We start from the raw sequence: 25,093 nt of genomic DNA, 5'->3' as shown, positions 1-25,093 counted from the left end.
AGTGACTTAGCGTGTATGCATAATAAGATATTTCAGGCTTATTTATATATTTCTAGCCTCAAAGAACTTGGAATCAACCATTTCCCCAAGAATCTTTAGTTTGTTTTAAGGTAAAATTGTATTTCAAAATGTTCATTATTACTGGACTGGCCACTGTTGGACAGAACTGGAAACTGTACGTGTGTGTGTTTACTTTAAAATCTCATGTGTTCATACTGGTATTTTTACTTCAGGAATCTCTTTTATATTACATTGTCTTTCTTCCACACTAACACTCTGGTTAGCAAGGACACAGGAGATGAGAAATAAAATTTCATAACTGTTTGCTTTGTGTGCCTGCGCACTTAGTCATGTCTGACTCCTTGCGACCCTATGGCCTATAGCCCACCAGGCTTCTCTGTCCATGGAATTATCCCACCAGGAGTATTGGAGTGGGTTGCCATTTCCTCCTCCAGGGGATCTTTCTGACACAGGGATCGAACCCTCATCTCCTGTGGCTCCAGCACTGGCAGGCAGATTCTTTACCACTGAGCCTACCTTTAAACACAGTAGTGTTAGAATAACAATATTCATGCTACCATTATAATTAAAATCACATAAAATAGTTAAGATTGTTTTACAAAAGATCCTATTCCCTTTTTCTTTTCATGTTTACATCTTCATTGTCAGAGCTTAAATCCATTTTATATTATACTCTCTCCCATTTGACTATCCTATGTTCTTAGTTTTATAAGTAAGAATATATTGAATGTTCACTGCCAGTACTTATGTTATGCTTTTCGAGTTATTAGTTGATGGTTTTCTTGTTCTTTTGCCAGGTAAAGTTCATCCTTTAACAGTTTCTCTGTCTCATAAAAACGATATTTCTGAGTTCTTGCATGTTGATCAGATTTTGTCTGTGGTTTATATCCTTGAAAGTCGGTTCTGCTGGCTATAAAATTCTTAGCTCACATTTTCTTTCCTTGAGGGTCTTAAATGTAATATTTTATTTTCTTCTGGCATAAAACTTTGCTGTTGAAAAGTCTAGTGATCACCTATAAATAATTTTCTTTCCTTTATTTGCCTAAATACATAGTGATTTACCCCTTTTTTCTTTAGAATCCAGTTTTCTTGGTTGATAGTATAGGTTTCCTTTCTCAAGTGCATGAAATGCTTTTTCAGAAAATTGTTTATATTCTATGTGTATAATATATATTTCTGTATCAAATATATGTCTCTATATAATGTAGATAGAATATAACTTCTATATGATATATTTTAATAATTATATTAAATAAATAATTATATAAGTAATTTATATAATAGCACTTTAAAAATTATATGTATCTTTAGGAAAATATTCATGAATTACTATGCTTAGTATTCTTTCCATTTTCTTGCTTTGATTTTCCTCTTTAGGGACCTCTGGTACCCATATATTGAAATTTCTTTGCTTATCTTCAGTATTTGTTACCTTTTCTCAAATTTTAAAAATCTCTTTTAAAAGATTTTATTTTGCATTTAAAATGTTTTCCTTCTTTTCTCTCTATTTCTTTTGAGGCATTTGCTACTGTATTTATTCATTCTTATTTAGTCTTTTTCAAATGATTTTTCTTTTACTTATAATTCTTTTCAAAGTTTTATGACTTCATCCTTGAATTTCTTCTTTTTCTAATTTATGTTCTTTCATATCTTGTATCATTTTTAGTGGATTTTAATGTGTTTGAAATAGTAGATTACAGTTTTAATTTATTTTATAGGCATATCTTTCTGGGATGCTTTCAGTTTGTAAAGAGATGATATGTTGTTCTTATAATAGTTTTATGTGAATTTTGACCTTGATAATTTCAAGTTGCTCATACTTAATAAGAACTCAATCTTCCTGAAGGCTTGGAAAAAGTCTAGAAGAGCAGATAATTCTTCTAGCTTCACAGAGCTCTCACTTCTCTTATTTTATATAATATTTAAAAATATATTAGGTTAGACACAAAATGACAAATATTGTATGATTTCACTTGTATAAATGATCTAGCATAGACAAACTCATAGAGACAAAAAGTAGATTTATTAGGGCTGGGAGAAGGGGAGCATGAAGAATTCTTGTGTAATGTTTATAGAGTCTCTGGGGTGATGGAAATATTTTTGAACTGTATCTTGGTGATGACTTTACAACATTGTGAATGTAATTAATGCCACTGAATTATACATTTAAAGTAAAAAACTTTTATGTTATATATATTTTGCAAAAATAAAATTTTCCTGAGATATAAAAAGCAAACAGTGTCTTGATTGGTGAGATAGCTTAGTTCTGACCATTGCCCCCACTTTAGCTAGATCTTCCTTTTATCTCTGTTGTCCCCAGCCGGTTCAACTTTGATTACACTCAATAGCTTCTCCTTCATGAGGATTTCTGTCCTGGAGGAGAGCCAAGCCAGGTCAGCTTCAAGTGTCCTCTGTGCTGTCCCCTTCAGACTTTATTAGAGGGCTCTGCTCCTTGCCACCTGATGAGGGCAGGCAGGTTATTTAACTTTTCCAAGTCGCATTTTCTTCATCTGAAAAACTGGTGGCATAAGAATAGTCCCTATCTCATAGTATTGTCATGGGGATTAAGTGATATAACATAAAAAAATGTTGGTTGATCTGAGTTGTCTGGCACATCACATATGCCCAGAATATATGAGCTCACCAATAAAAGTATTATTCCCAAGCAGAAATTTAACACACCTTGCTAATGAGTAACTAATTAATGTTAATTTTCCACAAATCTTGTTATGTTTTATATGGTGAAATGTCCAACTCAATCCAGAGTTAAACTAAACTACACAGAGGGATACCCTATGGTAATTAGTGCAAAAAGGAACTGAGATTTATATATTTCCCTTCTTCTGACCAATGATAAATGTGTATGTATCATACTATCAAAAGATTTGCCTGAATACCCCTGAATAGGAATATTTGTTTGGAAAATATACACATTGTTTATCACCTTCTCTTCTGTTTATTTGTATTTGGGGTGTTTTCTCCTTGCATACATTCTGACAATTATGAACAAAGCAGTACTAAGGTAATTGTTCACTCCGTTCGATTTCATTTTAATGTGACTGTCCTACTTCCCATTTAAACAATGTGGGAATGATGTGTAATTATGCACTGTTAGAAATTTGGATATGTTTATTCTAAATTACCTTGAAGAATAATTGTCAGTACTTCTTTCTGGAGCACACAAACTACGTCATCATAGCACCTGGCAGATACATTTTTTAAATTGTTAGGTGCTTCATGTTTCTCCCTCCATCAAATACAAACAATGGATGTAGAAAGGCATGGAGACAGCAGAGAGATAAGATTTTCAGGTCGCTTCAAGGCCTAGTTCATCAACTAAAGTTCTCCTCATCTGCTGATTGATGCCTACATTTCTTCTTTTTCTAAAAAGCCTGAGTTCTTGAGCTGAATCAGGACTCAAAACCTGAAGGGAGACACTTGGCCAATGAAGGATGTGAGCAGAACTTTGATAAGTTGTATAATGTTATAGAATTATATATATATAGCCTATAATTAATTATATAGCCTATAATGTTTTGAGCTACAAATCATATGTATAACTTCCAAATTGACATATAATACAGATAATTCAGAATCATTCTTAGTCATATCTCTTTGCCTTCCTTTGATATGATAAGCACCAGGAAGATTCGGAGAAGGCAATGGCAACCCACTCCAGTACTCTTGCCTGGAAAATCCTATGAACGAAGGAGCCTGGTAGGCTGCAGTCCATTTGGTCGCTAAGAGCCAGGCACAACTGAACAACTTCACTTTCACTTTTCACTTTCATGGATTGGAGAAGGAAATGGCAACCCATTCCAATATTCTTGTCTGGAGAATCCCAGGGACGGTGGAGCCTAGTGGGCTGCCGTCTATGGGGTCGCACAGAGTCGGACGCGACTGAAGTGACTTAGCAGCAGCAGCAGCAGCAGGAAGATTAAGAAGAGAGTTGCAACATTATGTCTGTGAACCATGAGAACTGGGGCTTTAGAAAAACTATTCCTAGGAGGTGATTTAATTCATATGACTTAAAGAGTAATGCAGTCACATAGACAGTTCCTCTGTCCCTTAATTCTTTGTTTTCGTTTTTTTTTTTTGTTTGTTTTTCACTGTAGCTTCGGAAAGCAGTGATGGATCACATATCAGATTCTTTCTTGGAAACCAACGTTCCTTTGCTAGTTCTCATTGAGGCTGCAAAAAGTGGGAATGAGAAGGAAGTGAAGGAATATGCCCAGGTTTTCCGTGAGCACGCCAACAAGCTGGTGGAGGTAAGTCAAGAGAGGCTCGAGACTAGAATTTGTATCAGTAGGTTTACCCTCTATAAATATCTCTTGGAATTTCAACAAACCAGGCTCTTGTGATTTTCCTGGATCTTTCTTTTATCTTCTGGTGACTCCATCCTTTGTAAAGGACACAAGTTTTCAGTAATCTCTCCTCTCTCTATTATATAATTCTAAACAGATTCTGAAATGTATCTGCTAATTTTCCTCAACAGTAAGCAGAGGCTGAAACAGGAGCAATAGAAGGGAGAGTCCCAGTGCTGAAGACCAGCTTTGATTTGAAGAAGTAGAATTAAAACTTCCAAATGGAGATTTAGACACAGTTCCCTTTTCTTTCCCATCTCTACTCACCCACCTAAACCCGAATTAGCTGGCCACATTATGAACATTGTGAAAATTAGTCTCCCCTCCCTAAAAGATGTCTGGACTCTTGGTAAAGACTCTTGGGGCAGTAGTAGGAGTGTAAGTTCAGGTCCTAGGTATATTCTCTGTGTTAGAGACATCTGTAGGAGTTGCTTTATAAATGCAATATTGTCCTGTTTGACTGAAACCCTTGAACTTCCTACTGTAGCCCCAGTGTCTTGAGGTGACATTAGACTAAAGAAGCTGAAAATAGAGTCATGCTTATAATATTATGGCAATCTTTCTGACTCTGTCCCCCAAAATGGGGCAAAAACCCCATCACCCCTCACATTCCACCTACAGATTCCAAAATTTGGTTACAATTCCAAGTTAGCCACTGCAGAATCCAAAGTCTTCCCAAGGTTGGCCTTGGAAGTTCTGCCACTTTCAACTTTAAAGAAAGAATAGCTGAAGAAGGAGCGGGATTGGATTGACGAGGGGAGCAAGAAGAGGAAAGGAAGAATGTGAAATGAGTACTACAAAAGTTAAAAATATTAATATGCAATAAATAATATTAGCATACAGATACATCATCCCAATATATATAATTCTAGTATTTACATGGTAGTTGCAGAATTTATAGAGTACATTAATTAATGATGTGTTATAGCTACTATCAATAAAGACAGGGACATGAGTTTAAAGTCCTATGATAAACATCTCCAACTTTCAATTCTGCCAGTGTCTTTCTGTAATTCTGTGTACAGCCTCATTTGCAGATCATGTTTGAAGTTCAAATTGGATGCCCTGGGTAAATATGATGCCAGGGCTAAGTAGCTTCCTACTCTTTTTTCCTATCTTATTGACCTTGGACACAGCCATCATTTCCCCTCATCCCATCTGTATGTTTCACTGTAGGGGAATCCAGTCACTCTAGGTGATTCTTGATTCACAACTTGTGCCAGCAGCAGAAGATCCAGGTCATTCAGACCCCACGTTTCAGACTGTTGCTAACTTGCTCCCCTTAGTTATTCCTCTCCTTCTACCTGTGTGGTCCCTGCAGCCAGCAGCATTTTGGAATGTCCTGATACCCAGGAGGTGCCAGGACAAGGGTGTACACTGGCCTCTGTTTGATTAGACATGAGCTGGACTTGGAAACATTTCTGCATCTTATGTGCTTCAAACAAGTGCATTACTGCTGATGCACACATGTAAGGAAACTTGAGCACTGGGCTAAGAGTCACACTTCTTCCAATTTGAAAGTGTCTATATGGACTTTGTGACCCAGGGTGTGATGGGGCAACACAGGAAGTGTCTTCCATATGTGCATATATATGTATGTACACATTTACATGTGTGTATACATATATATATATATATTTTTTTTTTTTGGAGAAGGCAGTGGCACCCCACTCCAGTACTCTTGCCTGGGAAATCTCATGGATGGAGGAGCCTGGTGGGCTGTAGTCCATGGGGTCTCTAAGAGTCGGACATGACTGAGCGACTTCACTTTTCACTTTCATGCACTGGGGAAGGAAATGGCAACCCATTCCAGTGTTCTTGCCTTGAGAATCCCAGGGATGGGGGAGCCTGGTGGGCTGCCATCTATGGGGTCGCTCAGAGTCGGACACGACTGAAGCGACTTAGCAGCAGTAGTAGCATATGGACCTGGGTACTTTTCTGGGCTTTAGTTTCTGTGTCTGTAATATAAAAAATTTGGTTGTTATATTGATTTTTGTATCTATTACCTTGTTAAATTAGCTTCCTAATGCCAAGTTTTGACTGTATCCTGTAGGATTTCCTATGTATATAATCATGTTATCTGCAAATTATGACAGTTTTATTTCTTCTTTTCCAATCTCGTGTTTTCTTTTTTCTTTGTATTATTGCACTAGCCAAACCTTCAACTAAGAAGTATAGTAATAGATATTTTTGTTACCTTTAGATCTCAGTGAGGAAATTTTAATATTTTACCATTTATTATATCATTAGCTTTAGATTTCTTGTGGATATTTTTATTAGATTAACTTATTTGTTTTCTGTTATACCTTTTTAAAGATTTTTAAAATTTATGAATATGTATAGAATTATATCATATTTCTAAGGCTATTGCATAATTTTTGTCTTCTTTATTCTCCTTCAGAGGTATCAAAAATATGCTTTCCCTCAGAAAATAAGTTAGAAATTATTTTTTCTTTCTGTTTTCTGGAAGTGAATGTGTAAGAATGGCATTATATATTTTTTAAATATTTGGAGAAATTCACTGATATAGCAATCTGAGCCTGGGTATTTATTTGATGAAGAGTTAAAAAATTGCAGATTAAATTTGTAAAGCATAAGACTGTTTAAATTTTCAGCTTCTTTTGGGTCAGCTTTGGTAAGTTGTATTCTAGGAATTTGTTATTTTCATTTAATTTTCTAAATTTTTTACATAAAATTGCCCATGTCTTCTACCATTTTTAAAAAATGTATTAGAATCTGCACTACTCTTTCTTTTTTTCCCATTCATCCCTCATGTGCCTAATTGTGTCTTCTTTCTTTTTTAATGATTAGTTTTGTAAGAGGCTGACAAATTTAATAATCTTTTCTAAAACATAGCTTTCAGTTTTGTAGAATTTTTAAGTATTAAGACTTATCTTTGTATTTCTCTTATACAATAATGCTCTTATCTTTGTATTTCTTTTTTTTTCTGTTCTCCTCTGTTATAACTTACTGTTTTTTTTCTGACTTTTTGAAATGAATAATCCTATCATTGATTTTTATCCTTTTTTATTTTAGTAATATACATGTTTGAGACTATAAATTTCTTCCTAAACTATACATGTGTCTGGTTATTTTCTGCTGACCTAATTTTTAGCTCACTCATCCTGTCTCCATCTGTGTCCAATATGCTTGAAACTGATCTATTGAGTTCCATTTTTATTTAAGAATTTCTAGTTACTTCTTTTTTTTTTTTTTTCTTTTTAATGATTCCGGTTTCTGATATAATTCATTATTAGGTCATCTCTTTTAAAATATATTAATCAGAGTTATTTTAAAAATCCAAGTCATGAAACTCCAGTATTTGAATCAATTTTGTTTATGTTTTGTGGTTGCCCTATAGAGTGGTCCAAGCCAGGCCACAGTGGCTTAAACAGAGACAAGTGCTTTTGGTTTTTATCAGGCTTTGGGGCCTGGAGTCAAGATCTCTGTGTAGGGGCTGGAGTTTAAATGTTCCTTCAGACTTTCCTTTGGCATAGGAAAAAGATGGGCTTTCCTGTCCGTTTGCCCAGTTTGTGGCAAGAGGGAAAGGGGGAAGAGTGAGGCTTAAACACTGTTGGCAGCCAAACATTCAGAATGGAGTTAAGACTTTTAATTATAATTAATCTCTGGTGTTTGCCTGATGACTGGAATATGCCATGTTTCATTTAATTAAATTTGTACTTGTTTAAGTAAATGGTCATGTAGCCCGATGAGGCTTTCATAATGGAGACTTTAGTTATATGTATGGTGACGGTTTGCTATTTGATTTTATCTTGATGATTCTTTATTTCTTTCTGGTATGCTGCTTAATTTTTGATTGAATGGTAGACATTCTTATGAATAAATATAAAGAGTCTGTGTCTCAGTCTATCCAGGCTGCTATAACAAAAAGTACATTTAGTGGCCTATAAACAACAGAAATTTATTTCACACAGTTCTTGAGGCTAGGAAGTCCAAGACCAAATTTCCTGAATAGGTGTGTTCTGTGAAGGCCCTCTTCCTTGTTCAAAGCTTCTCATTGTATTCTCACATGGTGGAAGGGGAGAGGGATGACTGTGGGGTTCCTTTTTATAAGAACAGTAATCCCATTAATAAAGACTCCACTTTCATAAACTATGAAACTCTCAAGACCTCACCTCCTAACCGTCACATGCGGCATTAGGATTTGAAAGTATGAGTCTTGGGAGGACACAAACACTCAGACCATAGCAATCTGGGTGATTTTTCCCTCCAAAAAGAATTCATCCTGTCCTCTGACAGGCAGCAGAGAGGCAAACCACCTCAGTCCAATCGAAGACTTGAGACTTCTCTGATTTGAGGCTAGTTTATGACTTTCTAAGGTATAGTCTACCTTTCTTTTATCCTAGTCCTATGGAATGGTCATCCCAGATGCCAAGAGAGAATCACATGTAGTACTTAGTATCCCACCTCATCTATGAGCATTTACTCCAGTTTTGTTTTCTCATCATCATGATGCGTGTAGACTCTGATTTGTTTTTGTATGCCTTCAAGGGACTATTTGGCTCTTGTTATTTGTAACTTAATAGACAAAACTGGTGGGAGAAAGCATTTTCAGAAAGAAAAAAAAAATGCTTATTTTTGAATGTCCCTTTGTTATGTGGCCTTAGTTCCAAGCCTTTGCTTCCTCGGCCATCCCGTCCAGTTTTTGCCTCCCCAACCCTATGAGCTTGCTGAAAACTCTTACAGAATCATTTTCCTCTCAGCAGCAACCTTCTATTTGTATCTCAGTTTCTTTTTCCACAGTAAGAATTAGCAAATCCCTGGGAGGAAAAGTGAAATGCAGAAAGCTGGACCCCCTTCAATGAGCATCTCTTTTGAGCTAGTCTAAGTTTTGACTTCTTTGGCTGATGTCTCATGCTTTGAAGCAAATTCTTTTATTTCTGCATTTCTAGTTGTTCTCAGCAGGAAAGTGAGATGAGTCTCTTACTAGATTCTTTTTCATGGCTGGAAGTGGAAATTCCTGAGAGAATTGGTTGGGATACATTTGTGAGATGAGTTTTGTTAATACTTTCAGTCAGAGATTTTTCTTTTTTATTCAATGGAATGTGCTGTGCTTAGTCCCTCAGTCATGTCCAACTCTTTGTGACCCCAGGGACTGTAGTCCACCTGGCTCCTCTGTCCATGGGAATTCTCCAAGCAAGAATACTGGAGTAGGTTCCAACAACCTCCTCTATTCAATACTGAAATGGGTAGCCATTTCCTCCTCCAAGGGATCTTCCTGAATCAGGAAATGAACTTGCATCTCCAACATCTCCTGCGCTGGCAGGTATATTCTTTACCAGTGGTGTCATCTGGGAAGCCCCATTAATGTAAATCACATAAAAATTATATATCAGATAATTTTGAAAGAAGAATGAATGAATAATCAATCTTTGACTATCAGTTCAGTTCAGTCCACTCACTCAGTCATGTCTGACTCTTTGCAACCCCATGGACAGCAGCACACCAGCTTCCCTGTCCATCACCAACTCCCGGAGCTTGCTAAAACTCATGTCCTTTGAGTCAGTGATGCCATCCAACCATCTCATCCTCTGTCGTCCCCTTCTCCTCCTGCCTTCAATCTTGCCCAGCATCAGAGTCTTTTCAAATGAGTCAGCTCTTTGCATCAGGTGGCCAAAGTATTGGGAGTTTCAGCTTCTGCATCAGTCCTTCCAGTGAACACTCAGGACTGATTTCCTGTAGGATGGACTGGTTGGATCTCCTTGCAGTCCAATGGACTGTCAAGAGTGTTCTCCAACGCCACAATTCTAAAGCATCAATTCTTTGATGCTCAGCTTTCTTTATGGTCCAAATCACACAGCCATACGTGACTACTGGAAAAACCACAGCTTTGACTCAATGGACCTTTGTTGGCAAAGTAATGTCTCTGCTTTTTAACATGCTATCTAGGTTTGTCATAGTTTATCTTTTAAGGAGCAAGTATCTTTTAATTTCATGGCTGCAATTACTATCTGCAGTGATTTTGGAGCTCAAGAAAATAAAGTTTGTCACTGTTTTCATTGTTTCCCCATCTATTTCCCATTAAGTGATGGGACCAGATGCCATGACCATAGTTTATTGAATGATGAGTTTTAAGCCAACTTTTTCACTCTCCTCTTTCACTTTCATCAAGAGGCTCTTTAGTTCCTCTTTACTTTCTGCCATAAGGGTGGTGTCATTTGCATGTCTGAGGTTATTGATATTTCTCCCAGCAATCTTGATTCCAGCTTATGTTTCATCCAGCCTGGCATTTCTCATGATGCAAACCAGACACCTGACCTGCCTCTCGAGAAACCTATATTCAGGTCAGGAAGCAACAGTTAGAACTAGACATGGACCAACAGACTGGTTCCAAAGAGGAAAAGGAGTACGTCAAGGCTGTATATTGTCACCCTGCTTATTTAACTTCTATGCAGAGTACATCATGAGAAACACTGGACTGGAGGAAGCACAAGCTGGAATCAAGATTGCTGGGAGAAATATCAAAAACCTCAGATATGCAGATGACACCACCCTTATGGCAGAAAGTGAAGAACTAAAGAACCTCTTGAAAGTGAAAGAAGAGAATGAAAAAGTTGGCTTAAAGGTCAACATTTAGAAAACTAAGATCATGGCAACAGGTCCCATCACTTCATGGCCAATAGATGGGGAAACAGTGGAAACAGTGGCTGACTTTATTTTGGGGGGCTCCAAAATCACTGCAGATGGTGATTTCAGACATGAAATTTAAAGACTCTTACTCCTTGGAAGGAAAGTTATGAGCAATCTAGACAGCATATTAAAAAGCAGAGACATTACTTTGCCCACAAAGGTCTGTCTAGTCAAGGCTATGGTTTTTCCAGGGGTCATGTATGGATGTGAGAGTTGGACTATAAAGGAAGCTGAGCACCGAAGAATTGATGCTTTTGAACTGTGGTGTTGGAGAAGACTCTTGAGAGTCCCTTGGGCTGAAAGGAGATCCAACCAATCCATTCTAAAGGAGATCAATCCTGGGTGTTCATTGGAGGGACTGAAGCTGAAACCCCAATACGTTGGCCACTTGATGCAAAGAGCTGACTCATTTGAAAAGACCCTGACACTGGGAAAGATTGAGGGCACGAGGAGAAGGGGACGACAGAAGATGAGATGGTTGGATGGTATCACTGACTCAATGGACGTGGGTTTGGGTGAACTCCGGGAGTTGGTGATGGACAGAGAGGCCTGGCGTGCTTCAGTTCATGGGGCTGCAAAGAGTTGGACATGAGTGAGCGACTGGACTCAACTGAACTAAATCTGCATATAGGTTAAAGAAACTGGGTAACAATATATAGCCTCAATGTACTTCTTTCCCAATTTGAAACCAGTCTGTTGTTCCATGTTCAGTAGTAACTGTTGCTTCTTGACCTGCATACAGATTTCTCAGGAAAAAAGTGGTCTGGTATTCCCATCTCTTTAAGAATTTTCCAGTTTACTGTGATCCACACAGTCAAATGCTTTAGGGTAGTCAATGAAGCAGAAGTAGATGTTGTTATAGACTTTTCTTGCTTTTTCTATGATCCAACAGTTATTGGCAATTTAATCTCTGGTTCCTCTACCTTTTGTAAATCCAGCTTGAACATCTGGAAGTTCTCAATTCACGAACTGTTGAAGCCTAGCTTGAAGAATTTTGAGCTAGTGTGTGAGATGAGAGCAATTGTGGGGCAGTTTGCACTTTCTTTGGCATTGCCTTTCTTTGGGGTTGGAATGAAAACTGACCTTTTTCAGTCCTGTGGCCACTGCTGAGTTTTCCAAATTTGCTGGCATATTGAGTGCAGCACTTTCACAGCACCATCTCTTAGGATTTCAAATAGCTCAGAATTCCATCACATCTACTAGCTTTGTTCATAATGATGCTTCCTAAGGCCCACTTGACTTTGCATTCCAGGATGTCTGTCCCTGGGTGAGTGATCTCACCATCGTGATTATCTGGGTCATGAAGATCTTTTTTGTACAGTTCTTCTGTGTATTCTTGCTGCTTCTTCTTCATATCTTCTGCTTCTGTTAGGTCCCTACCATTTCTGTCCTGTATTGTGCCCATCTTTGCATGAAATGTTCCCTTGATATCTGTACTTTTCTTGAAGAGATCTCTAGTCTTTCCCATTCTACTGTTTCCCTATGTTTCTTTTCATTGTTCACTTAGGAAGGCTTTCTTATCTCTCCTTGCTATTCTTTGGAACTCTGCATTCAGATGCTTATATCTTTCCTTTTCTGCTTTGCTTTTTGCTTCTCTTCTTTTTTCAGCTATTTGTAAGGCCTCCTCAAACAACCATTTTGCCTTTTTGCATTTCTTCTTCTTGGTGATGGTTTTAATTACTGCCTCCTGTTCAATGTTATGAACCTTCTTCCATAGTTCTTCAGACACTCTGTCTATCAGACCTAATCTGTTGAATTCATTTACACTTCCACTGTGTAATCATAAGGGATTTGACATAGGTCATATCTGAATGGTTTAGGGTTTTCCCTACTTTCCTCAATTTATGTCTGAATTTTGAAATAAGGAGTTCATGATCTGAGCCTCAGTCAACTCCTAGTCTTGTTTTTGCTGACTGTATAGAGCGTCTCCATTTCTGGCTGCAAAGAATATAGTCAATGATTTCAGCACTGATGATCTGGTGAGGTTCATGTGTAGCATCATCTCTTGTGTTGTTAGAGGAGGGTGATTGCTATGACCAGTGTGTTCTCTTTGCCAAACTCTATTAGCCTTTGCCCTGCTTTATTTTGTACTCCCAAGACAAACTTACCTGTTACTCAGGGTATCTCTTGACTTCCTACTTTTGCATTCCATTCCCTATGATGAAAAGGACATCTTGTTTTTGTTGTTAGTTTCTGTTGAAGGTCTTGTAAGTCTTCATAGAACTGTTTAACTTCAGCTTCTTTGGGATTAGTCGTTGGGGCATAGATTTGGATTACTGTGATACTGAATCGTTTGCCTTGGAAATGAACAGAGATCATTCTGTCGTTTTTGAGATTGCACACAATGACTGTATTTCAGACTCTTTTGTTGTCAATGAGGGCTACTGCATTTCTTCTAAGGGATTCTTGCCCACAGTAGTAGATATAATGGTCATCTAAATTAAATTCGCCCATTCTGGTCCATCTTTGCATGAAATGTTCCCTTGGTATCTCTAATTTTCTTGAAGAGATCTCTAGTCTTTCCCATTCTGTTCTTTTCCTCTATTTCTGTGCATTGATCGCTGAAGAAGGCTTTCTTATCTCTTCTTGATATTCTTTGGAACTCTGCGTTCAGGTGCTTATATCTTTCCTTTTCTCCTTTGTTTTCACCTCTCTTCTTTTCACAGCTATTAGTAAGGCCTCCCCAGACAGCCATTTTGCTTTTTTGCATTTCTTTTCCATGGGGATGGTCTTGATCCCTGTCTCCTGTACAATGTCATGAACCTCATTCCATAGTTCATCAGGCACTCTATCTATCAGATCTAGACCCTAAATCTATTTCTCACTTCCACTGTATAATCATAAGGGATTTGATTGAGGTCATACCTGAATGGTCTAGTGGTTTTCCCTACTTTCTTCAATTGAAGTCTGAATTTGGCAATAAGGAGTTCATGATCTGAGCCACAGTCAGCTCCTGGTCTTGTTTTTGTTGACTGTATAGAGCTTCTCCATCTTTGGCTGCAAAGAATATAATCAATCTGATTTCGGTGTTGACCATCTGGTAATGTCCATGTGTAGAGTCTTCTCTTGTGTTGTGGAAGAGGGTGTTTGCTATGACCAGTGCATTTTCTTGGCAAAACTCTATTAGTCTTTGCCCTGCTTCATTCTGCATTCCAAGGCCAAATTTGCCTGTTACTCCAGGTGTTTCTTGACTCCCTACTTTTGCATTCCAGTCCCCTATAATGAAAAGGACATCTTTTTTGGGTGTTAGTTCTAAAAGATCTTGTAGGTCTTCATAAAACCGTTCAACTTCGGTTTCTTCAGCGTTACTCGTTGGGGCATAGACTTGGATAACAGAATGGGAAAGACTAGAGATCTCTTCAAGAAAATTAGAGATACCAAGGGAACATTTCATGCAAAGATGGGCTCGATAAAGGACGGAAATGGTCTGGACCTAACAGAAGCAGAAAATATTAAGAAGAGGTGGCAAGAATACACAGAAGAACTGTACAAAAAAGATCTTCATGACCCAGATAATCATGATGATGTGATCACTAATCTAGAGCCAGACATCTTGGAATGTGAAGTCAAGTGGGCCTTCGAAAGCATCACTACGAACAAAGCTAGTGGAGGTGATGGAATTCCAGTTGAGCTATTTCAAATCCTGAAAGATGATGCTGTGAAAGTGCTGCACTCAATATGCCAGCAAGTTTGGAAAACTCAGCAGTGGCCACAGGACTGGAAAAGGTCAGTTTTCATTCCAATCCCAAAGAAAGGCAATGCCAAAGAATGCTCAGACTATCGCACAATTGCACTCATCTCACATGCTAGTAAAGTAATGCTCAAAATTCTCCAAGCCAGACTTCAGCAATACATGAACCGTGAACTCCCTGATGTTCAAGCTGGTTTTAGAAAAGGCAGGGGAACCAGAGATCAAATTGGCAACATCCACTGGATCATGGAAAAAGCAAGAGAGTTCCAGAAAAACATCTATTTCTGCTTTATTGACTATGCCAAAGCCTTTGACTATGTGGATCACAATAAACTGTGGAAAATTCTGAAAGAGATGGGAATACCAGACCACCTTACCTGCCTCTTGAGAAATCTGTATGCAGGCCAGGAAGCAACAGTTAGAACTGGACACAGAACAACAGACTGGTTCCAAATAGGAAAAGGAGTCCGTCAAGGCTGTATATTGTCACCCTGCTTATTTAACTTATATGCAGAGTACATCATGAGAAACGCTGGACTGGAAAATACACAAGCTGGAATCAAGATTGCTGGGAGAAATATCAATAACCTCAGATATGCAGATGACACCACCCTTATGGCAGAAAGTGAAGAAGAGCTAAAAAGCCTCTTGATGAAAGTGAAAGAGGAGAGTAAAAAAGTTGGCTTAAAGCTCAACATTCAGAAAATGAAGATCATGGCATCTGGTCCCATCACTTCATGGGAAATAGATGGGGAGACAGTAGAAACAGTGTCAGACTTTATTTTGTTGGGCTGCAAAATCACTGCAGATGGTGACTGCAGCCATGAAATTAAGAGACGCTTACTCCTTGGAAGAAAAGTTATGACCAACCTAGATAGTATATTCAAAAGCAGAGACATTACTTTGCCAACTAATGTCCGTCTAGTCAAGGCTACGGTTTTTCCTGTGGTCATGTATGAATGTGAGAGTTGGACTGTGAAGAAGGCTGAGCGCCGAAGAATTGATGCTTTTGAACTGTGGTGTTGGAGAAGACTCTTGAGAGTCCCTTGGACTGCAAGGAGATCCAACCAGTCCATTCTGAAGGAGATCAGCCCTGGGATTTCTTTGGAAGGAATGATGCTAAAGCTGAAACTCCAGTACTTTGGCTACCTCATGCGAAGAGTTGACTCATTGGAAAAGACTCTGATGCTGGGAGAGATTAGGGGCAGGAGGAGAAGGGGACGACAGTGGATGAGATGGCTGGATGGCATCACGGACTCGATGGACGTGAGTCTGTGAACTCCGGGAGATGCTGGTGGACAGGGAGGCCTGGCGTGCTGCGATTCAGGGGGTCGCAAAATGTTGGACATGACTGAGTGACTGAACTACACTGAATGAACTGATTCTGGTCCATTTTAGTTCACTGATTCCTAAAATGTCAATGTTTACTCTTTTCATCTCCTGTTTGACTGCTTCCAATTTGTGTTGATTCATGGAATGAACATTCCAGGTTCCTATGCAGTATTGTTCTTTATAACATCAGACTTTACTTCCATCACCAGTCATGTCCACAACTGGGCTTTTTTTTTCACATTGATTCAGCCTCTTCAGTCTTTCTGGAGCTGTTTCTCTACTGTTCTCCAGTAGCATATTGAGGACCTACTGACCTGGAGAGATCATCTTTCAGTGTCTTTTTGCCTTTTCATACTGTTCATAGGCTTCTCAAGGCAAGAATACTGATGTAAACCACATTCCCTTCTCCAGTAGACCATGTTTTGTCAGAAGTCTCCACCATTACCCGTCCATCTTGCTTGCCCTACACAACATGGCTCATAGATTCATTGAGTTAGACAAGGCTGTGATTCAAGTGATCAGATTGTTTAGTTTTCTGTAATTTTGGTTTCCATTCTGTCTGCCCTCTGATGGATAAGGATAAGAGGCTTGTGAAAGCTTCCTGATGGGAAGGACTGGCTGTGGGGGAATCTGGGTATTGCTTTGATGAGCAAGGCCATGCTCAGTAAATCTTTAATCCAATTTTCTATTGATGGGTGGGGCTGTATTCCCTCCCTGTAGTTTGGCCTAAAGGCCAAACCAGGACTGTTGTATTCATTGCCCCTGACTCCATGGCAGCCCACTGTCGACCTGGGCCTGTGCTGGAGATTCCTGGATACTCTCAGGCAAGTCTGGTTCAGTCTCTGGTGGGGTCACTGGTCCTTTCTTCTAGGTGATGCGCAGAAGGTTTTGTTTGTATCCTCCAAGAGCCTGTTTCCCCAGTCCTGCGGAAGTTCTGTAATATAATCTTACTGGCCTTCAAGGTCAAAGTCCCTGAGGGTTCTCACTCCCTTTGCTGGATTCCTAGGTTGGGAAATGTGAGCCCCAGAACTTTCACAACAGTGCAAGAACTTCTTTGGTATAATTGTTCTCCAGTTGTGGGTTGTCTGCTTAGTGGTTCTATGGTGGGGCTCACATGATGCACCTCCCGAGTCTGCTGCAGCCAGAGCCCCTGTCCCCACAGCAAGCCACTGCTGACCTCTGCCTCTGCAGGAGACACTGAAACACTCAGAAGCAGGTCTGGCCCAGTCTCTTGTGGGATCCCTGGGTACCGGTGCACACAAGGTGACAAAGTATTTTTGTTTTTGTTTTTGGTTTTTTTTTAGCTCTCTGAGCATCTCTGATGGGTATGGAATTTGATTCTAATTACAATTTCACCCCTCCTACTTTTGAGGGAGACCTGGGTTCGATCCCTGGGCAGAGAAGATCCCTGGAGAAGGGAAAGTCTACCTACTCCAGTATTCTGGCCTAGAGAATCCCATGACTATATAGTCCGTGGGGTTACAAAGGGTCAGACACTACTGAACGACTTTCACTTTCACTTTCATCTTTGCTTATAGAGTTTCATTATTTTATATTCAGTTTTCACCTATTTTTATGTGTTTTTTTCTTATATTTGTGTACCATTTTCTCCCAGTTTGATATTTGCTATTCAGAGATGAATGTGATGAGGTGAATGGATGGTATCACAACCTTTTATATAATGTCAGTTTTTAGACAATCTTCAACAAAGACAGTTTAAGTGAAAATAAAATATTAACAAAATATGAATAGACAAGAATAATTTGAATTTTCACAATTGCCTTAACAAGTGAAATTTTGAGGCCTTTTTTTCCCCCATAGTGTTTGTCACATTTAGTAAAAACATAGGTGAATTTATACCCAAGTATTTGTTGATTTGAGAGAATTTAACGGATCAGCAATGATGCTTCATGATCTATAGCATCAGCCACTATAGGAAGTACCACCAGCAGTGATTTCCCCCCATCTCCAGAATCCAGCTAATTCCTTTCTTCTGAGGGTGAGCTCAGGGCTTCAGGGCAGGGCTGACTCTGAAGGAGTGCTGATCTGATCCAAGCACACCGGCTCTATCTCGTTCCTAGGCTTTCTGGAGAAATGCAATGCAACTTATGGCCACTCAGCACCAAAGTAACATGGTCTAGGTGGGAGTGAAGTGGATGTAAAGTGGGGCAAAATATGCATTGCAGCAAAAAGTAAATAAAACTGAACCTGGAAAATAACATGTAAAGTCAATACAGCTGTTTCAGAGCCTCCAAACTGAAGCATTTCTTCCATGACTTTGCTTTCAGTGTATCTGCCTGCTCTTCTTTCTCCCCGCCCCCTCCCCCATCTTTACCATAAAAGCCCCAGTGCAAATTGCATACCCTGTAGTCTGGGGAAATGCAGGGCCCTCCCAACAGGCCTCTCTCCTTTACCTGGCCCTTCTGCATGCAGCAGCCAGAATGAAATTCTGAAAATGCAGATCAGATTGCACAACTGCCCTGCCTGAGGCATTCAGCGATTTCCTCTTGTTCTTAGGCTGAAGATCAAGGTTTTAAGGAAGCCTGCAAGATTTGCAGAATCTGGCCATCTCTACAGCCTCCAGGCTCATCTTTCTGTCCTCTCCCACTTCCTACAAGGCAGGCATCAGACACACAGGCTACTTTCTGTTTGTTCAAAGTGATATGCAGCCTCCACCTGGGCCTGTGTTTACTTATATTGACCCTTTCCTGACAGTCTCCCTGCTCTACCCCTTCCTGTCATTTCTAATTGTTCAGCTTTTAGCACAAACATTATGTCCCTGAGTGGGATCAGTTCCTCATGTTTTCACTCTCATGGAACCCTATTTCCTTTTTTAAAAAACAAAACAAAACCCAAATATTTGTGATCTCAAAAAATTTTTTAAAAATCTTTTCCCCTAGTTTTACTGAGATATAATTTACACACATCACTATGTACATTTTTTCCTTTATTTTTCTTCTTGTTTTATTCATATATATGTGATGTGTTGTGTTGTTTATTCTCTAAGTCGTGTCTGACTCTCTCGCAATCCCATGTACTGCTCCTCTGCCTATGGGATTTTCAAGGCAAGAATACTAGAGTGGATTGCCATGCCCTCCTCCAGGGGATCTTCCCGACCCAGCACCTCCTGCTTGGCAGGCAGGTTCTTTACCACCTGGGAAGTCCAATATTTGATACACAGCTCTATATAAGCTTATGGTATACTGAATGATGATTTGATATATATACTTCCTGAAGTGATTACCAGAAAAAGTTAAGTGAATATCCATCATCTCATATAGATACATAATTAAAGAAACAGAAAACCACTTTTTTTTTCTTGTGATGAGACCCCTACTTACTTTTGATTTGCACATATCCACCTCTTAGCCTATCTGCTCTTTCTCTTGCTAAATTAGCAATTTCTTTAGGAAAAGGACCATGTCTCATTGATTGCTAACTACTTAACAGGTAGCTGAGTGCCTAGCATAGAGGAGGTACTTAATAAACAGATGCTGCCTGAAGAATGAATGAAATAAGTGAGGCCTAGGATATAACCAGCATGGCTGCAGGACCCTAAACAGGTATTTCTTGGATCAATAAACAGTCACTGGGCTTATTTACGTCCCCAGTGTACTACCAAGGAGGAATTGTGAATCTGAGAGCTTATACTCCCTTTTCTATAGAGTAGAAAGGCTTTGCTTTTAGACTGTGAGAAGTTGAACTAACTCTTGAGTTAATGCCTGTTATTTCTTCCCTGCATTTGCCTTACAAGCACACAGTTGTCCTTATTCTTGGTTACAGAGGATGCAAGAGAGGAAGTTGGTTTTCTCCGACAAATTGAAGCTCGTCACTGAGGCCATAGCAGTGATGAGCTACACAAGGCAATCTTGATTCTCCGCTTCATCGTGTTGACTGTTACTTTTGGTAGAGGCTCCCCATGCAGGGTAGGAAGCTGCGTCCATTAGAAAATGCAAGTTTTGAAAGTAAGGCACAAAGCCTCATATTCAGAATGAGGAATGGGATCATCAGTGAAGCACAGACTGCCTTAATTTCAGCCTTGAGTAAGTTGCTTTTCTCCATCAATCCCTCTGCTTGCACAGAAGATTCATTTAGCCACAAGTGTTTACTAGGTGGTTACCATGTGCTGACAGTTGCTGGCAATAAACAGTGAACCAAGCTGATACATTTCCTGCTCTTATGGGGCAAATATTGTGTTGGAAAAGATAGAGTGAGATAAATGTATAAAATGTAACGGTGGGACTCTGCTGTAGAGCAAAGTGAAACAGGGTAGGGGGATGGAGAATGATGTTTAGCATGTCTCTGAAGATGACTATTAGGCATGGATTTAAAGGAAGTGAAGAACATTCCAAATTGTGCAACAGAAAGGGCAAAGACCCTCAAGGCAGCAGCGTGCTTGGCATGTTTGATAAAGAACAGAGAGACCAGTGTGACTGTAGTTGAGCATGAGAGGAAAAATTCCAGAGATAAAATTGAGGGCTCGGTGCAAGGATTTTGTAATCTACTCAGATATTTGAATGTAAGGTACAGTGTGATCCAATTTCTATATTGAAAGAGTCGTTCTATGGCTTTATGGAAAATAGACAGTAGAGTGATAAAAGGAGAAGATGAGAATAGATGGAGGGATGTTCCAGTGTTCCAACAACAGATAAATACTATGGCCAGAATATAAACAGTGGAGGTGGGAGGAAGTGGTTGGCTTTGGGGCTGATATAATGGATGTCAGGACAAGAGATAAAGTCTGGGGTGGCTCCACCTTGACCTGCTCCAGTGGTGAAATCACTTGGAATTTTTAAAAAAGAACCTTCATTCTGAGGTTGCTTCTTGATTAGGTCTAGCTATAGCTGCTTGTTAGGTGTAATCCTGTAAATGCTACACATATGTCTTGAGTTGAAATAAACATGAGAGAGCTTTGTCCTTTCCAGGGTCTTGATTCAAATCATGCACAGAAAAGAAAATCTAAAAAAACTGCATTAAAAACAGCAGGGATGGAACTGGATCTCCAGCTTAAAAAGTAAAAACTGAACATTCTCATCTTCTCCTCAATGTTTCCTCCCCAATTCAGTTAACCTACTTGAACTTGAAATGAATTATTGGAATTTCTCAAATAATTGTCATAGCAAACCTGTAAATCATAATATTTTACAAGAACTATTTTGTTCAGATCAAGCATATATTAAACTTACAAGTTTTCTTTCTGTTCTTTAAGTATAGATTGAATGCCACTCTTCCCCAGGTCAAGGCTATGGTTTTTCCTGTAGTCATGTATGGATGTGAAAGTTGGACTGTGAAGAACGCTGAGCGCTGAAGAATTGATGCTTTTCAACTGTGGTGTTGGAGGACTCTTGAGAGTCCCTTGGACTGCAAGGAGATCCAACCAGTCCATTCTGAAGGAGATCAGCCCTGGGATTTCTTTGGAAGAAATGATGCTGAAGCTGAAGCTCCAGTTCTTTGGCCATCTCATGTGAAGAGTTGACTCATTGAAAAGACCCTGATGCTGGGAGGGATTGTTGGCAGGAGGAGAAGGGGATGACTGAGGATGAGATGGCTGGATGGCATCACAGACTCAATGGATGTGAGTCTGAGTGAACTCCGGGAGATGGTGATGGACAGGCAGGCCTGGCGTGCTGTGATTCATGGGGTCGCAAAGAGTCGGACACGACTGAGCGACTGAACTGAACTGAACTGAACTTCCCCAAGTTCTCTAGTTCCTTAGTGTTAGTCTCTCAGCTGTGTCCAGCTTTTTGTGACCCTATGAACTTTAGCCCACCAGGCTCCTCTGTCCATGAAATTCTCCAGGCAAGAATACCGAAGTAGGTTGCCATTTCCTTCTCCAAGGGATCTTCCCAATCCAGGGATCAAACCTAAGTCATCATCTAGGTCTCTGGCATTGCAGGCAGATTTTTTACCATCTGAGGCACCAGGGAATTTCCAGTTCAGTTCAGTTCAGTCACTCAGTTGTGTCCGACTCTTTGCGACCCCATGAATCGCAGCACGCCAGGCCTCCCTGTCCATCACCGTCTCCCGGAGTTCACCCAGACTCACGTCCATCGAGTCCGTGATGCCATCCAGCCATCTCATCTTCGGTCATAAGGTGGCCAAAGTACTGGAGTTTCAGCTTTAGCATCATTCCTTCCAAAGAAATCCCAGGGCTGATCTCCTTCAGAATGGACTGGTTGGATCTCCTTGCAGTCCAAGGGACTCTCAAGAGTCTTCTCCAACACCACAGTTCAAAAGCATCAGTTCTTCAACGCTCAGCCTTCTTCACAGTCCAACTCTCACATCCATACATGACCACAGGAAAAACCATAGCCTTGACTAGACAGACCTTAGTTGGCAAAGTAATGTCTCTGCTTTTGAATATACTGTCTAGGTTGGTCATAACTTTTCTTCCAAGGAGTAAGCGTCTTTTAATTTCATGGCTGCAATCACCATCTGCAGTAATTTTGTAGCCCCCCAAAATAAAGTCTGACACTGTTTCCACTGTTTGCCCATCTATTTCCCATGAAGTCATGGGACCGGATGCCATGATCTTCATTTTCTGAATGTTGAGCTTTAAGCCAACTTTTGCACTCTCCTCTTTCACTTTCATCAAGAGACTTTTTAGTTCCTCTACACTTTCTGCCATAAGGGTGGTGTCATCTGCATATCTGAGGTTATTGATATTTCTCCTGGCAATCTTGATTCCAGCTTGTGTTTCTTCCAGTCCAGCGTTTCTCATGATGTACTTTGCATATAAGTTAACTCTACCATTTATAATTTTTCCTATAACATACAATAAAATATTCAGAGAAGTTCAAGGATTTACTTTAGGCTGTTAGTAACTCTTTGAATATAGAGCCAGGGTTCTTTATAAGCTTTATTACTTATTGCCTTGTTTAAAATGCTTTTGGCAACCATATGAAGTAGCCATTACTTTTTTTTTAATATTTATTTTTTTTTATTGAGGGATAATTGCTTTACAGAATTTTGTTGTTTTCGGTCAAACCTCAACATTAATCAGCCATGGGTATACATATATCCCTTCCCTTTTGAACCTCCCTCCCATCTCCCTCCCCATCCCACCCCTCTAGGTTGATACAGAACCCCTATTTGAGTTTCCTGAGCTATACAGCAAATTCAAGTTGGCTATCTATTTTACATATGGTAATGTAAGTTTTCATGTTACTCTTTCCATATATCTCACCCTCTCCTCCCCTCTCCCCATGTCCATAAGTCTGTTGTCTATGTCTTTTTCTCCACTGCTGCCATGTAAGTAAATTCTCCAGTACCATTTTTCTAGATTCCATATATATGCATTAGAATATGATATTTATCTTTCATTTTCTGACTTACTTCACTCTGTATAATAGGTTCTAGGTTCATCCACCTCATTAGAACTGATTCAAATATGTTCCTTTTTATGGCTTGGTAATATTCCATTCAGGAAGCAGCAGTTAGACTGGACATGGAACAACGGACTGGTTCCAAATAGGAAAAGGAGTATGTCAGGGCTGTATATTGTCACCCTGCTTATTTAACTTATATGCAGAGTACATCATGAGAAACTCTGGACTGGAAGAAGCCCAAGCTAGAATCAAGATTGCCAGGAGAAATATCAATAACCTCAGATAAGCAGATGACACCACCCTTATGGCAGAAAGTGAAGAGGAGCTAAAAAGCCTCTTGATGAAAGTGAAAGAGGAGAGTGAAAAAGTTGGCTTAAACCTCAACATTCAGAAAATGAAGATCATGGCATCCAATCCCATCACTTCATGGGAAATAGATGGGGAAACAGTGGAAAGGGTATCAGACTTTAATTTTTTGGGCTCCAAAATCACTGCAGATGGTGAGTGCAGCCATGAAATTAAAAAACGCTTACTCCTTGGAAGAAAAGTTATGACCAACCTAGATAGCATATTCAAAAGCAGAGACATTACTTTGGCAACAAAGGTCCGTCTAGTCAAGGCTATGGTTTTTCCAGTAGTCATGTATGCATGTGAGAGTTGGACTGTGAAGAAAGCTGAGCGCTGAAGGATTGATGCTTTTGAACTGTGGTGTTGGAGAAGACTCTTGAGAGTGCCTTGGACTGCAAGGAGATCCAACCAGTCCATTCTGAAGGAGATCAGCCCTGGGATTTCTTTGGAAGGAATGATGCTAAAGCTGAAACTCATACTTTGGCCACCTGATGCGAAGAGTTAACTCATTGGAAAAGACTCTGATGCTGGGAGGGATTGGGGGCAGGAGAGGGGGACGACAGAGGATGAGATGGCTGGATGGCATCGCTGACTCGATGGACATGAGTCTGAATGAACTCCGGGAGTTGGTGATGGACAGGGAGGCCTGGCATGCTGCAATTCATGGGGTTGCAAAGAATCGGACACAAATGAACAACTGAACTGATCTGAATATTCCATTATGTATATGTACCACTTTTTTTTTTTTTTTTTTTACTTTTTATTTTGTATTTGGGTATAGTGGGTCTTCCCTGATGGCTTAGTGGTAAAGAATCTGCCCATCAATGCAGAAGCGAGTTTGATCTTGGGGTCAGAAAGACTCCCTGGGGAAGAAAATGGCAATCTACCCCAGTGTTGTTGCTTGGGAAATCCCATGGACAGGGAGGCCAAGCGGGCTAGAGTCCATTGAGTTGGGGGGGTTACAAAGAGTTGGACATGACTAAGTGACTAAGCACACAAGCAGCATGTCTGGGATCTTAGTTCCGCAACCAGGGAGCAAACCTTCTTCCCCTGTGTTGGATGGTGTGTTCTTAACCACTGAACCACCAGGGAAGTCCAGAAATCAGTTCTTTTTTAGAAGAAGGACTATTTATTTCAACAAAAATTTGCTGGTATCTGGATAAAAACTTAAGCCACTCTCCTACCCCTATAACTCCCCCAATAGGTAAACTAAGTACACTTCTGGGTGCTACTGGTAAATAACCTGCTTGCCAAAGCAGAAGACATAAGAGACTTGGGTTCGATCCCTGGGTCCAGAAGATCCCCTAGAGGAGTACATGGCAGCCCACTTCAGTATTCTTGCCTGGAGAATCCCATGG

At 39.8% G+C, this 25,093-nt stretch overlaps 1 protein-coding gene across 3 annotated transcripts in view; it reads left to right on the top strand.

Annotated features, from left to right (window-relative positions):
• Nucleotides 1–25,093, top strand: part of CTNNA2 (catenin alpha 2) — a 1,396,988-nt gene that overhangs the window by 1,104,804 nt on the left and 267,091 nt on the right. For all 3 annotated transcript variants that reach the window (XM_005686768.2, XM_005686767.2, XM_013967725.2), the window contains exon 9: nucleotides 4,137–4,289. In XM_005686768.2, coding sequence (XP_005686825.1) covers nucleotides 4,137–4,289 — 153 coding nt within the window. The remainder of the gene's footprint in view (nucleotides 1–4,136; nucleotides 4,290–25,093) is intronic.

The sequence above is a fragment of the Capra hircus genome, chromosome 11 (assembly GCF_001704415.2).
Source record: "Capra hircus breed San Clemente chromosome 11, ASM170441v1, whole genome shotgun sequence".
Classification (NCBI taxonomy): Eukaryota; Metazoa; Chordata; class Mammalia; order Artiodactyla; family Bovidae; genus Capra; species Capra hircus.
The sequence above is the reverse complement of the archived record's forward strand: the minus strand, read 5'-3'. Positions and strand labels throughout refer to the sequence as shown.